General features: G+C 30.6%; 1 protein-coding gene across 1 annotated transcript; it reads left to right on the top strand.

Annotated features, from left to right (window-relative positions):
* Nucleotides 1–985: 985 nt before the first annotated feature.
* On the top strand, nt 986–15,325 carry LOC126838672 (probable ATP-dependent RNA helicase DDX31). Its single transcript, XM_050573285.1, has 11 exons — nt 986–1,247; nt 2,420–2,635; nt 2,779–3,045; nt 3,114–3,334; nt 3,861–4,119; nt 4,199–4,390; nt 4,544–4,734; nt 5,103–5,163; nt 6,468–6,567; nt 6,638–6,803; nt 15,102–15,325. Exons 1-11 carry the CDS (start codon nt 1,128–1,130, stop codon nt 15,223–15,225), a joined length of 1,917 nt encoding a protein of 638 aa, XP_050429242.1. The 5' UTR covers nt 986–1,127; the 3' UTR covers nt 15,226–15,325.
* The last annotated feature ends 1,563 nt before the right edge of the window (nt 15,326–16,888 follow it).

Here is a 16,888-nt window from a genome sequence, read left to right on the forward strand (position 1 = left end):
AGACGAAATCAACAAGTAGTTTACCACTAAACATGACACAAGATTGGAGTTACACCATAAACGTCAACGCAGGTGCAATACAATTGTAGGAAAATTCCAAAGATGACAGACGCCTTAATCGCAAGAAGCCATACGATTTAGTTTAACTTTAAACTAGTCAAGAAGCCACCTCATTGGAGGTGGCTTCTTTGCAATTGTGCAGTGAGGGTGCTCGTTATGTTATGTGTACCACCTACAGTGATTGTAGTTTTAATAAAAAGCTATATTACATAAAAAAATACTATTTTTAAATTCTGATTTTGACTAAGACGAATCTATGGACCATATCTTGACCCACGAACCGGAGAATGGAGAATACGAACCAATGAGGAGCTTCAAAACATGTTCCAAAAACCATGCATATCAAGGAAAGCTGAAAAAAAGAAGGTTAATGTGGGCTGGACACGCCTGGAAAAAAAAGGACACAATGATAAAAGCAGTAATTGAGGAGGAGCCGATAGGAAAAAGACCGCTAGGCAGACCGCGCTTAGATGGGAAGATTGTGTGAAGAGAGACGTCAAAACAGTAGATCCAAGAGCAAACTGGAAAGAAGTCAAAGAGAGGTGGAGGAATATTTGTTGTACGGGATGGTCTTAAAGGCCGGAAGAACCCAAAAAAAAAAAAAAAAATAATAATAATAAATAAAATATAGAGTACACATGCTGTATTGTGGCGCTGGACCCAGGGTCGCTATAAATGAGAGTAACATAAATGTTATATTTGTTCTTTATTTTAGTGTAGAAGAACGTAAACTTAAAAAAAAAAGATATATTATTACCTACTGCCCACTTTAGCTTGACATAAAACTTGTTGTTTTAGTTTAAATCTTAATAAAAATAATAATAATTAATTTCTTTGGTTAATACTGCTGTTAACTAATTCTCTGTTACCATGGTTCAAACAACGTTATCACTTATCATTCTTTTATCATCACACGTGGTTTCGGAATTTAAGTAAATAATTCTGTTCAGCATTCAAGACTCAAATATTTAATCTTAATTATTATTAATTTTCATTGTCGTAAGTCGTTACTTATAATATTTTGTGAACACATTTAAATTTATACGAAAACCCCCGGTAATAATTTCATGATGCATTGTGACGAATTTGGCGATGGCTTAGACAATAATTGTGTCGTTAATCCTGACAAAGATCCAGTTAACTCAGTAATATTTGGTGTTAACAGAAGGGCGAAATTTTCAAGAAAAGTAAGTAGTTATCCACGTAATTTGTGGTTTTCTTAGTTATAAACCTTAACAATTTGTCAGCAAGGTGTGTTCCATTTAAAAAGTTATATTAACAATCTATGTACGATTAGGTAAAATAAATAAAAAAACACATTTACTTTACCAGACACCCATTTTTTGCCATATCATAGTGTTTTGAAGTTTATTACAAATCTGAAGTCAAAAATCGCAGGACTCTTCTAGTTCCATAGTTAGAGCTATTTGAAATTTTCATATTTCGCGTGGATAACAATCCAAATGCCGCCGCACCATACATTTGGTGGCGACCTGAGTGTGCGCTGTTACAGTATTATTAGTTAATTATTTATTTTTATTATTATAATATTATCAATGATTTAATATTATCACTATTGTATTGAACAACCATATAATTTTCTTAAGTTGTAAAGCTTTAAATTAGTAAATCTTAAACTATTTAAAACAACTCTCTATGCCTGCCAGCTTCGGGAGCCGACTTGAACCCCTTCGTGACTCTTCGTTGGATGAGGGCTCATACCTCCAAACCCCCAGAAAGAAAAAAATAGCTTGTTTAAAGTACTAAACTAACCTAGCCTACTGCTCTAGAAGTGTCAGCAACCTAATTAGTCCAAACCTAACCTATTCTTGCGCCGCTAACAAATGTATAGACCGCGGCCGCCTATTACTATACACGCGGAAATAAGCAAATTTCAAGAAGCTATAACTTTTGAATAAGTGGAGTCCGCCTAATTCTGACTTCAGATTCTTAATCAGCATAAAACACTGTGAAATGGCAAAAAAAGAGGCCGGTAAAGTAAATTTATATAAATAAATTTAATAATTTTATATACATCACATGTAAGATAGAAAAGAGAAGACACCCAGGGATGCTACCTGACAATCTAGCCTAAGCTTAATGTTTCAATTAATTTTGCCTAATTGCTGATAGTTGGTCTATTAAGAAAAGAAAAAAAATTGTAAAATCTAAATAAGCAAGGTTTTTAATAATTAACATAAATTTGTTACCACTTTTGTTCATTATATTATGTACAATGCATTTTACTTGCAATAAAAATAATTTATTATTAAATGTTATTTATTTTATGTTTTTTTATTATATTATTATTATATGCTGAAATTGTATTATGGTGAATAATAATATTATTTTGTTTTAGGAATCTAAGGACAATCAAAAACTTAATGGAAAAAGTAGTAATGGACTACAAAAAAAAGCATCTGACGATAAAAAAAATGGTTATGTTTCTGCCATGTTCAGAAATAATCCACAAGTTTCAGTACCTTTAGTTCAAAAACCAGTTGCTAGTAAAAATAAAACCTCATTATTTTCTACTACGACTTTTAAAGATCTTATTGACTTGCATCCTCACATGGTAAATAATACATATTCACTGTATATTTATTTTTTATGCCTAAACATGTCATGTTAAAAGTATAAAATACTTTTGAAAATTATTCAAAATTGAATTGTTATTATCATAAATGTCTTATAATTAATTTTTTTTTTTATTACTAGGTAGCAAATTTAGAACAAACATTAAGAGTAACTAAGTTAACAACTGTTCAAAGTCAAGCGATTCCAGTCTTACAATCTGGTAAAGATGCTATGGTTCAATCAGAAACTGGAAGTGGAAAAACATTTGCTTATGCAGTTCCTCTTATAGAATCATTACACAAAATCCGTCCAAAACTTAAACGAACAGATGGTCTTCGAGCTTTAATAATATTACCAACTAGGGAATTAGCACTTCAGACTTATGACAATTTTGTTAAACTTCTAAAAGTATGTACAACACAAAATTAAAGCAGGGTGTTATCAACTTTAAATTATATTTAATCTATTTTGTTTAGCCTTATACATGGCTTGTGCCTGGAATGTTTACTGGTGGTGAAAAAAGAAAATCTGAAAAAGCCCGAATGAGAAAAGGTATCACAATATTAATTGGTACGCCAGGAAGATTATTAGACCATGCTAATAATACTAAGTCTATATCGTTTAAAACACTTCAATGGATGGTAATTGATGAAGCTGATAGAATGCTTGATCTTGGATATGAAAAAGATATAACAAGGTATACATTCATGACTTTTTAAATGATAGAAGATAGTGTAACGTGTTATTTAAAAAAAATCATTATTATTTTCTAATAGTTTTTAACTTGACACAAATATTGTTTGGTATTATGCCTATAGTATACTCATCATAATAAAATAAATTATTATTAAATAAAATTATTGAGATTTTTAGCTATAATTCCTTTGTTCCTATGGTCACTGCCTACAGGACTTAATTTCCCACGTCACCCTTACATTTGTACACTTTCTGATCTATAGACTGATATCTCAATATCTTTCCAAAAAAAAAATCACGATGTCAGGTCGCCATCATTAATAATGACTACAGGGGCGTAGCGTGCATGTAAGCACTGCTTACACTTCAAATCATAGGAAAAAAGAAAATTGATCATTCAATATTAATACATTATAAAATATGATTTTCAAAATTATATTTTTATTTATTAAATATTTGAAGTTGTAGTGGTTTTCGTAATCTTTTTGCTGGTGTCTTATTTGTATTATATTTTATTTTATTTTAAGCATTTTGCAAGTTATCGACGAGCAGCGTGATGAATCTGTATCACGTCAGACAGTATTGCTATCAGCAACATTATCTGAAGGAGTTCAAAAACTTGCCGGACTATCCTTAAAAGAACCTGAGTATATTGATGCAACTTCCATTGGTGATACAGATCCTGAATGTTTAGCAATACCTGATAGTCTTGTACAATATTATGTTATTGCCCCTCCCAAGTTGAGATTGGTAACTCTGTCTGGAGTTCTCCTTCAAAAGTTACAGGTAGTTTTTAATTACATTAAATTGATAATATTTTTTTTTAATTATGAGAAACCTATCATTTTTTAAATTGTATCAACAGAGAGGGCAATTGTCTAGTAAAACATTAGTCTTCATGGCTACTCAAGATATGGTTGACTTCTATACCGATTTATTGACTACAGTTTTAACTTGTTTGACCATGTTCAAGTTACACGGAAACATGACTCAAGTAGAACGAATGGAAGTATTTAAGTCTTTTAAAGCAGCTAACCATGGAGTTTTATTTTGCACAGTAAGATATAACTTATAATTTAAAATATTTTTTCATTGTAAATAGAAACACAATGTTCTATAATAAATAGAATCTATATAAAAATATTCTATCAATATTTTTATTTAAGAACATTTTGTTTGGATCTAATTATATATTTTTTGTTTGTTTTAGGATGTAGCATCTAGAGGTCTAGATTTACCGCTAGTGGATCGTATAATACAATACAATGCTCCTATAACACCGACAGATTATGTCCACAGGGTTGGCAGAACTGCTCGAGTTGGTCAAAAAGGAGAAGCCACTTTATTTCTAACACCCCACGAAGCAATGTTTATATCTAAACTACAAGATCATTCTATTGTGTAAGTTACTAAAGTATAATGATTTATGTCATATTTTCAATATATTTTATTACTCGTTATTATGATCATCGTGATTAGCAATATGCCGTGTTAGCAATATTTACATAGCTTTTTTCAATATATATTTAAATACAATTTGGATATTATTGGTATTTGAGGTAATATCCAATTAATAATTTTTTCATATAAATTTTGATATGAAAAAATTATTATAAATCAATTATTCAAATAGAATATTATTTTTAAACTATAAATAAAAATGTATTTAATATATAAATTATCTAATACAGAAAATATACATTTTTTACAAATAAAAAAAAATTGTTAGCTTTGCTAAATAAATAAATTTTCATTATTTGTTTTTACAGGTCTTCAGAACTTAAAATGGATAAATGCTTGCAATCTATTTTGACAATGGAGTTTGAAGGAGTAAGGAGTAATATTATAATATTACTGTAATATATTGTAATGTTAATTTGATAACTTTCAGATGTATCCATGTTTTTGTTAATATGCTGATGTTTCGGACTCATTACAGAGACCATCTTCAAAGCGTTAGAACTTAAAAATAAAGACATGGATACAATCTAACATTAACTTATACATACACTTTACTACTGTGCATTATAAACCACAGTTCTGTGAATAATACATTTAGAAGTTAAGAATGTTGTCGGTTCCCAATGAAAAAGGGCTTATTTCATTTTTTTTCAAGACACTTTTTTTACAGAGATATTATTAATTTTCAAAACTGCATCTAGTCATGTTCGAATAGAGATAAATATTCTCCAAAATACAGAAATCACAAAAGTTTCAACTCAATAGAAATAACACGTTTTTAAAAACTCGTCTCCTGAACATTTTTCAGTGTGCAAGTCAAAATTTTTTTGTCAAAAACCAACAATGTGTAAAGACTGGTAGCATATACAAAAATATTTTTTTATTAGCTTTAAAAAAAAAAAGATGATGAATCATAAAAAAAAGCAGACTAAATTGACAATTTTTTGTAATGTAAAAATAACTATAATTTAATTTCAAGAAATGTTTTATCTCCTTAACTTCCCTTTGGATATGTCACTCATTGTATGCATTAGACTGTGTCTAAACACATTTGTTTTACTTACTCAACCAATAGCCTATTGATATAAAAAAACGCCTAACATTTTCAGATCACTAGCTTAACTCTTTAATACTTCCTATTTTGTTTTTTTTCATTTGAACAATTTTTATTTAAAAAATTCTTATTTGTAAGCTAATTGAAATTTTTGAAATTTATAAAATGATTCTTAGACCTGAAATATGACACTTCAAAATCACTCTATTGATATTTCACAACAAAAATTGTTTTTATTAAGTTATAGTGCAGTGAAACTTATAAATCTGATAACTTAAAAACTTGTTAAAAACAAAATTTCCAGTGTCATATTTGAGCTTTAAAAATCTTTTTCAAATTGAATACATTTTGATTAGTCATCATGTTAAATTTTTTTTAGTAAAAAATAAAAGGTGGATATTTTAATAAAATGCAACAAATTATGAGAAAGTATCTAGAGTAAATTAATTTAAGGGACCTGAACTTTGAGGGACGCTCTGACCAGGCGTCTCTGCCTACTTAATTGTATAGAATCATAGGTACATCATAGACATTTAAATATGTTTATTTGTATTGCATTTCTAATTAAATATGTTTGTTTTCATTGTTTTAAACCTATTTAAAAACTTTTTATTTTTAGGAATTTGTTAAAACTGCTGAAATGGCGGCAAATATATTGCAATCCCGTTTTGAAACAGCAGTATTAGATCAAGATCGACTTCATGAATTGGGTTGTAAAGGTAGTTATTGATTTTAGTATTTTAAATGAGCAAAATTATTAGCAGTGTATAATTAACTTGAATGGTTTAGCATTCAAATCATGGGTTAGATCATACGCTAGTTATCCGAAAACAAGTCGTGAAGTTTTCAACTTTAAGGATTGTCATCTAGGTCATTATGCCAAAAGTTTTGCTATACGAGATGCACCAAGGATAATCGGAGGAATCGGTAAACCAAAAAAAGATCCAAGAATGAAGTTAGTAAAAATAAAATTTGTTTATATTATTTATATACTTATCTTAATGTGTAGTTGTGGCTCTACAATTAAACACTAAATTCAGTATAATGTTAGGTAAAAATTAATAGTAAACTTACTAGAAATACTAGAATGGGATAAACGGTCTATCTAGCATTTTAGTTTTTAACAATCTAAAATGTTATGACTGTGGTCCTTGATTTCTTTCTAGTCCCTCTCCCTGCTTTATTAAATATTAATATCATAACTAAATTACATTTTTCCACTTGAAAAGTTATAATTACATTTATATTTCATTCTGTGTAAAACCCAGATGGTAAAAAAGGAAAACCTTTTTTATTATTACTTAAAAACAGAATATGCTTGAATTTACTGTTGTACTGTTATTAATATAAACAAACAAATTGTTTTATGCTTATAATACATAGTTTTCGTATAATCAAGATGATTAAATTCGTTTAACTATACAGTGGCGGTTTATGTAATGACTTTTTTTTTTAAGTCAAATTGTCAATAGGATAAGGTCAGGTAGGATAGGATAGGTCTGTTGTTAGCGCTGAAGATGACAACATTGTTGCCAAAATATGTATATGCATAGAGTGTATTATTTTTTATGGTTAAGGGTTTAAATATTAATTTCTTTACTACATATATATGTATCCATAAGTTGCTAAAGTTTTTTCTAGATCAAATTATCAAGCTTATAAAAAAAATTATAATAATAGTTATACAAAAATACAAATTTTTATTTATATTTTAAGTAGCAGGTTTGACATCACTTGGCATTTTGTATTATACTAAAAAAAAAATAATAGTTTACGTGTAAGAGTAATAATAATGATATTAAAGACTTTTTTTCGTTGATCGTCGATTGTTCACATAATATTATATCTGAGTTTTTATGCAATTTTACCCGATTTTTCACAATTGTTCTTAGGCTATCCTGCTAGTAAATGTGCGCCTACTAATAACTGATAAGGTCTGTTGGAGTGGAAAATTATTATTGAAAATAAAACTCCCAAGTTGATTTTTATTTTTTTATTTTGTGGGTAATTGGTTCTTAGGATACGATTGTTAGTGTAAACGTTAAGTGAAACTATTTTTGGCCTTAAACCGTTTCATTATAGATTACCGTTTGTTATGTCACATTATACTCAAGGTAATCAAATTGCTTGAATATTTGTAATACATAAACGCGTTAGGGAGAAAAAATATTAGGAATGATAAGTGTTTAGACCTTGGAAAACAATAAGTTATGCTAGATAAATATTTGTGGATGAAGAAATTAAACATGATATTATAATACCAGCTGATAATAATAGTTTTTATAATGACAAGACCGGAATGGAGTAGAAACTCTAAGTGCATTACGACAACAGTGGCCATTACGCCTTTTCCTCAATAGTAGTTTGTAGTTGAGAATCTTCGTTAACGGCACATTATCTTCGTGTGAAAACTGAATCGATCAATATAATATAATATTCATTTTTCTGGAGCCTGCCGGTAGTTTTGCATCGTTTTGCTGCAAGTGCCGAATTGTTCCTAACTGTGAGATAATCGATTTGAAACACAAAAGGACGACAGCAAAAGTGTGAAAATGGAGCGGTTTTCCTACAAACAACAATCCACTTTCCATTGTGTAAATGATGGCGGTACCGATTACTGTGTTCAGCTTACTGAAAAATTGCTCTTAATTTTGGTTTCCTGGCTAACAGCGATATACAGGGCGATTCAAAAAGAATGAACCGATTCCGTGATCAAATATTTTGTAAGTAAATGTGTGAATCAGAATGAGGGAGTGGCTGTTTGAAAGATTAGGTTTCTAAGTTTCAAATGGTTGCCACGTGACCGCACCAGGTGCATCGGTCTCCTAAGGTAAACGTTTTCTGTGCTGTATTCTGCAACAAGGTTTATGGCCCATTTTTCTTCGTGGGAAACTCTGTTACAGGACAAACCTACGAGGATATGCTACGAATCTGGCTCTTCCATTTGATGGTAGCTGATTCAAATGAATTCATTTTTCAACAAGATGGGGCAACTCCCCACTGGAGCCTATCAGTTAGAGCATTTTTAAATGAAAAACTGCCTCAGCCGGCAGCCCTGTAACAGAGTTTCCCTCGAAGAAAAATGGGCCATAAACCTTGTTGCAGAATACAGCACAGAAAACGTTTACCTTAGGACACCTGGCGCGGTCACGTGGCAACCATTTGAAACTTAGAAACCTAATCTTTCAAATAGCCACTTCCTCATTCTGATTCATACATTTACTTACAAAATATTTGATCACGGAATCGGTTCATTCTTTTTGAATCACCCTGTATACCTTATAAAACCGCCGGTGTTTTCTTTGTCTACCAAAAACCCCGAAAAGTCAGTGTACAAACAACATCAATAACCACCGGATGTAACTACCTTTAACGTTTTAACTTTTGGCTGTGACGACCGTCGACTGCCCGAACAAATAACGTTTGATGATCTTTAACTTAAAGTTAATATATTTTTTTAACGGCCGATGTAAAATATTCAAGTGTGTTTTCTATACTATTCAAAAAAGTACTTTATAATATACTGTGAAGTGTCGTCGGTGGGCGGCTTCTTACTCAAGCCAAACATGTTACTGTAATCAAAATTAGCATATATACTCATTATGCCTGTAATTGTATAGATTGTATATACCAAAAAAAAAAAAAAAGCTTGTACAAGTCTACAAGGTCTACAGATTTTATCATAACTGAAAGTGATAAAATCACTTTTAAATAAACGCTTCGATGCGAATCTGTGGATAGTATGTTCAAACCAGTTATAGCGGTTTAAAAGATATCGTGGGACCAGCAATAATGTATTTAAAATTTAATATTTAGACTTGTGCAGGGTGGATACGATAAGGGTTGATCGTCTGTCTATAAAAATGTATTGTCATAATTACCCATATATCGTAATTAACAATATAATGAAAATATTTTCATTACCTGTTGACTGTTGATTCACTCACACATAGCAACGTAGAAACTGACAACGGCCAAAGTGTAAATTTACCCTAATTTTGGTGTTTTTCCTTAATAAAAAAAAATTTGACTACAGATTTTTGAGAAAATTGTATTTGTTATAGTTCCATTTTAGATCTACCTTCGGTCTAATTTTCAGATCTAAATCTCTAAAACTTTGTTTGAAAAAAGTGAAATAAAGAAAAAAAATTCTATCACATAACTTCATTATCTATTTTATTACTATATAGGTTGTATCAGCAAGACTGAATAGTCAATAGTATGCTGTTAACTTTATTCCGTGGGACACCCGTAGAATGTTTTTAGTTTTTTTAGAATTCAGTTTTAATCGATTACATTAATTTACATTACGAATACATTACACAAAACATAATATATATATATATGTACGAGAACTTTTGTTTTTCACAAACCGATTGGTTTTGTCTAAAGGGATTGGATAGTGATATGTGGCCTAAACTATTGACTATATAACGTGAATATTGTAGTCTATTCACTTGGAGACCGAAGTAGGATTACTGGCAGTATAATATTTTTAATTTTCCGGCTATGAAAGACGAACCACGTTCGGTGAATCGATTTTATTAAATAGCCAGTATTTTGATGTTGGTGGCTGCTGCTGTTACGAGTATGAGATCCAATTGTTATTTATTTTGTTATTAGTTCTACAGTTTCGGCAACAAAGCGTCCAGGCGATGTGTACTTGAAAAGATTTTTGGTTACAGGTCAATTGCTATTGTCGGAGCGGTTCAGCTGGAAAATCGGGCCTCGGACAGACCGAGGGGGGAAGGGTAAACAACAATAAGATATCCAATTATTTGGCCCAGACCAATTACCGATTGGATGTGCGCCTTGGGTTTCCCGATTATGTAACCGCATGTGCGCTACATAATCTTCAAGGCCGGTTGAAACATTTTTTAAGTCCTTTTCATCTACTTGTCAACATACAAATGCGCAAGTATCTTCAATCAGCCGAATGACAGGTCAACGCTTTGGCATTTATCGAACGTATCTTGTCCTGTTCTGTTTTTGCATAATATTATGTAATTAAAATACTTAATTTTTCTAGAAATTCTAAATTCTAGAAGGAATACATGCAAAAATGGGATTAATCGCAACTTGAGCCCTTAGATTATTATGTTGTCAGACACGTCACGCGATTTGAGACAAATTTAAATAGGTACATTTTTTATTGAAAAAGTCGATAAAAGTTTGGTTGTTTTTTCGTTGTTGTTCGACTATTGAAACCTACGTGGTTATCAATAACTGATATATTTGTGCAGTCTGGATTTTATTAAAATACTGTCATGAGAGAGTCAAAACTCAATATTTTTATCTTAAATAAAAAAAATATATAATAACATAAATCATAATACGCATTTTTAAATGTTTCTAAAAGATAATACTGTGTGTGTCTATACTCTACAGTCTACTGCATAAATTCTGCGGATTTTCTGAAAAATGAATCCGTTTTGATCTCTTGATGTCCGTTTGATCTCTCAAAGACTCTTGCCAACTTGCCAGTACTCTAAAGTAGACTTAATCGGTCGTCTTCACGCTAATAGACTTTTGGCAGGCGTCTTGACGGTTAAAACGTCGACAATCAACTAACCATAACTATTTAGCTCCCTTTAGATCTCTTCACTTAACTCATTTCGGTTGATATTATTTAATATGCGGGCAATTTTACCAATAATGATTAGTACTGTTGCGATAATCAATTAACAAACTTATATAAAAAAGTTTTAAACAAATCGACAGCTAAATTTTTAAAAACGAATATTACGTTTTATTAACAAAAAAAGTATTTTCGCACTTTGAGTACAAAATGAAGTTTATTCTGATAAATATGTAATAACTTGGGATTCAAATGAACTTAGACTTTTGCATTAAAGTATTTTTTGTAAGTTCTAATGTTTCAGATTTATTTCCAAATAATTTACTATACCATCTACAACTCTTGTTTTAGAGAAGAAGAAAATGTATGCGTAGTAAGGGCTGGAGGGTTGAGTGTGGAACGGAATGGTTATCTTAATGGACGATAACATCTAAAAAAATTGGTGCCTAATTGTGCAATAGCCTAGTCGCTTAATAGTATACACACTACACAATTTTAATTTATGTTATAATAATTTATATATATATATATTGTTCTCCACGTTTTATTCTGGAAACCTACCATCCTGTTGTTACCATTCGCGGGGGTCGCAAGTTTCTCGTTTGACTCACCGCGGTTTTTACCGTTTTTCATAGTATTCTTATTATAATAATATGGTGTTACATTATTTCTAATGTTAAATTCGTCTCGGCGGCCGTCGGGGTCGACGCTATTTAAAAACTTATTAATTTCTTGACGCACACTGATTATAATCGAACACTACAATCTTATTGTTTAAGCCGAGTAAAATAATATAAAATAAAAAACAAAAAGGATGTATTAGAAGAAGGTTTTTAAATTCTGGTAGCTGCAGGGGTTCTCATAGCCTGCCCCCCATCGGTCCTGTGTTTATCGGTCGCAGCTCCCGTCTGACAAAATCCTTTCATCATTATCGCCGCATCACACCCTTTTGTTTGACATACACACATGTATACTCGCTCGCCTCACTATTGTAGTAAAACTTGATACATATTATACTTCAGCAGATAGACACGTTATTAACTGCTGCCTCACTTATTATTATCATTACCATCATCATCAATTGTGTTATAATGATTAAAATGGTTCGGGGGCCTTTTCCCCACCGATCTTCTTTTGTTGGCTACTAATAAACATTATGCCGAGACAATGGTTTATTTTTTTACTCGCGTACCGTCATAGGCCTCCGGTTTATGGTAGATAGATATAATTTACCAATAAATTTTGTAAAATTTCCTCTTGTTTACATCGCATTATGCGTATTGTATAATATTTATTTTGTTGATAGATGTTCATACTTTATAGTAATTACATTTAATTATTCTATGTGTGTGTAATATATATGTATACGGTATATTGTAGCGAAGTTAAAATCTCACATATGCTCATTAAATTGTATTAATTTAATATTTTTAGACTACTGTATTATCGCACACCTAGATCAAAACTGCAACAACTCAAAAGTGGGTATTTTTAGTTATTTGTATATTCGGATTCTACAAACAAAGTTACACGAACCAACAAAACAAATAACTCCAAAATATGGCGCTAAGGTACCTTTTGTAAAAATGACTAATCCCATAATCTTAACTACCAAAACCGTTTAAAACTTTAGTTTCTGTCCGGATATCAAGCGGAGTGCACGTATGTTAATTATATAAAACTGTTTTATTAAAATAATCAGTTAAAGTTTAATTAAAAAGTTAAAGTAATTTAACTTGAAAATACATTTTTTGGGATTTTTGAAAAAAGGTGGTTTTTGAGCTGCTACGTTTTGATCTAGGTGTGCGATATGTACCATTGGACATACATTTTGTGGTGTTGTTTTGACTGAATTAGTTATTAACCATTTATTCACTTTTTCTTTGGACATTTACATATATCAACACCAATTATTCAAATGGTAGATCGCATCACCTATCTATTTAAAGATGACGAAGAAAGAAGAATAGTCTATTAGTAGTATAAAATTGTATTTACAAATTCTTTACCTTAGTACTACTAAAACAGACGTAGATATTTTTTAATGATAAGTCCGTTCCCACCACCTTCGATGTATATGTAGGGAGAAAGGCTATTTCCTGAGGAGCTTAGAGAGGAGAATGTTTAACTCTTAGTAAATTGAAAATATTCAAATGTATATAATTTAATAATGTAATTTAGTATTTTTTAATATATATTTTTAATAAACGATCGTGGTGATAGAGATAGATGATACAGTTGAGTTTGCTATTTATTATCTATTGTTACTGTATAATGGGAATTCCAATTAGATGTGTGTTGGAAAAAAATACGTTTTATACGGTTCATAACACGTTACGTTGTTAGGCACTTAATGTATATTTTTGGGTAAAATGTCTGTTTTGCTTTAAAGGTGCGAAATTGTTGATAAATGATTGTGTGTATTGTTTTCCATAATGGGATTTCTGGGTGGGGTGTATGCGTGTGAAAAAAAAATTACACTTATCGATGTGTTTGAAAAATAAATATTTTATTATACAATATGTAGGGTGGTGTAGTTGTTGTGATCCTTAATCCAGGTTGTATATACGTTAATGATGGCAGCCCTACAGCATCACACACGCATGACAACAAAAGCCTTTCCAACCAGACATTTATTGTTCGTAATAATAATGTTTTAAGACGTTCTGCTTACTATTAACCATTAATTTCTAAACTTCTTGCACATGTCTCATCGTTGGACGTAGAACAAAAGCGTCTCGCATAATATGTTGTGTATACTGTTTCTCCCTAATCTTTCAGTCTTGTATAAATGTCAATTATTGTTATTTATTAGTAATATCAGGGACTTTATAAGCGTGTAACTGTATGTGTACTAGAAGATTTCTTATCTCATTTTCATACTGAAAGTTATCTTACCAGACTATATAACATCCCTCTCTATTGTATATGACGTTGACCGTTTAATATGTCTAAACAGATATTTATCATTTTTTAACGCTGCATTTGTGCTAGTTCGCTGATTAAATGAATCGGACGGTATATTATAACGGTTAGGTACATTATATTTTATCGAAAACCCCTAAGAAAAGTCTCGGTATTCAAAATAACACGTGGATTGCGCAATATCCTATTTATATTTGATCTATGCGCTTGTTTACTGTGGCGTTTGTTGTCGCAATTGATTTTGCATTAAACCGCATGGAAACAAATTGCCGGTGATTAGCGATTGCGCGCTTTGAGAGAGTGCAAAAAGAAATTTCAAATTAGGTCACGCCTCCGCCATTGAGAGGGTATTTTTTATTTAAGTAATCGGTTCTTTTGTACGGGTAATTTAAATTTTCTATGGTCTCCCGCGAGCGGTCGGCGCGGATACCACCGCTCGTACCACTCTTTATAATATATACATATTATATCTACCAATCTAGTATAGCTGGTATCTTATTATGTCTAGTTGTGTATTTTATAAGCTTTGTCATAGGACAGCCGATCGGATTTTATCGTTTGCCCGCAAAACCGCAACAGCCACGTTTGTTGTTTCACCACCTGCTAGCTAGTGCAATTATACTTTTGAAAATCGTGACACTTTAGAGCACACGAGAAGATGTTATGCGTGATCGCACGACCTCTTCCGGTCTAAAAAAAATATATATATATATATATATTTATGGTAAATTTCATTTTATGTGCTTTTAGGAATCAAAGGAAAATGCCGAAAATCGACAGTGGACCGTTGTTCAAGAAAAGGAAATACGACCGAATGACAAATACTTCAGAGTTCGACAGCGGCCTGAAATCAAAAAAGCGGAAAATGAATTAAAATTATTATTTTTTGTTTTGTTAAATGTTAAACAATGTTTTTAATATTATAACAAGCGTATGTTGTCTCTCAATATAACAATTATATATTTCGTTCCATATTTAAAGCGTCTTAATTTTAATCAGTAAGGTACAATTTTTACTTAGTAAAAATTTATAATATTATAAAAAAATAAACTAAATATACACTTTTAATGCATACAAGAACAATACATAAGGGAGGGGCTTCAGCACCCATATACTCCCTTCTTGTATCTACCCCTTATCATAACAGATGATACATAATTTATTACAGCGCCATTACCTGCTGGGGGTCTTTACCTGCGAATTTTTGATCTAAAACAATCTATTTTAAATTTTACCAGTACTCTGAAACGCGTAATCCGACAACAATTTTGAAAATAGATACAGATTTTTTATACTTATTTGATTTATCGATTGCAGTACAATTTTAATTTTTAATATTAGAGTAAAAATTATTAAAAAAACTTTATAAACTGATATTTTTCAAATAGAAACTATCAGTTACCTGAAATAGTTTTTTAATTGTGCTACTATTGATACCATGTAAATGTGAAGAATGCATATGTTTTTTAAAACTTAAATCGGAGTATTTTTAGGAACTCACTGTCCATTGTTAGAAGAAGAAACATTTTTTTACAAAGCATAAGGCTTGTATGCGTTATTATAAAAGTTAAAAAAGAAATGAAATGTCAAAATAGATCTTTTTTGTATTAATATTATACGAATTACGAGTTAACAAATGTTAGTTCATTGAATTTTATAGAATAATTGCCTATTCAATATGCCTTAATAAATGCCAGTGTAGAGTACCTTTAATCTATACTCTACATGAAATTATGATATCATAAGCTAAAATAAGTAGAATTTATTATTTAGTTTAATTTTTCGTTTACTAATAATGAAAATAAAAGAAGAACATTTTGGAGACAATGAGATATACTTTAATCAAAATAGTTCCTAGAAAAAAGTTCAAGATTTTATAAATTCAGACTGTCCAGGTCACTCAAAATTATTTGGTAACTCGATCTCAAGAAATTTTATATCTAGCTCATGATTATGAATGATTATTTTTTAATCATATTATTTTAGTAATTAATAAACGTTGTGCCTAAATGTTGTATAACTTACACCCTTAAGAAGTAGTGACAGATACTTTGAGTTTTAACATTTTTCCAAATATTTTTACTGATCATTTAATAATTAAAAAAGTTCTATTGCGTTGTTAAAACTAAAAAAAAAAAGTACATTAATAAGCTGGCACCGTAAAACGAAGTCCAGTCAAAAAAATGTTTATGATATCATTATGTTTTGGTAAACAAATTATGTACAAATCATATTGGCAACCAAGTCGTGTACACAATCATACACTAACGAGTGGTATGATCCATGTAAGAGGTTTTAGATATACCTACTATTCTAAAATTATTTTCTTATTCCCTCTATTAAATCATTTATAGTTACTTTATTGGTTTCGCCTTATTAGACTGTCTCAAATAAAAAGGGGAAAGTTTATCTAGACAAATTTTAAGATAATAAAAACTGTGCAGTTTTGTCTGGATTTTATGTATATAAAATACACTTGTGGTGTTAATTCAACCTATTAGTAGGTAGAATTATTAGTTTTTGAGTAAAATAACAAT

This window comes from Adelges cooleyi, unplaced genomic scaffold (genome assembly GCF_023614345.1).
Source record: "Adelges cooleyi isolate 19-005CV unplaced genomic scaffold, UGA_ACOO_1.1 ACOO_flye_CR_arks_rails_tigmint_CR_PRNA_30, whole genome shotgun sequence".
NCBI lineage: Eukaryota > Metazoa > Arthropoda > Insecta > Hemiptera > Adelgidae > Adelges > Adelges cooleyi.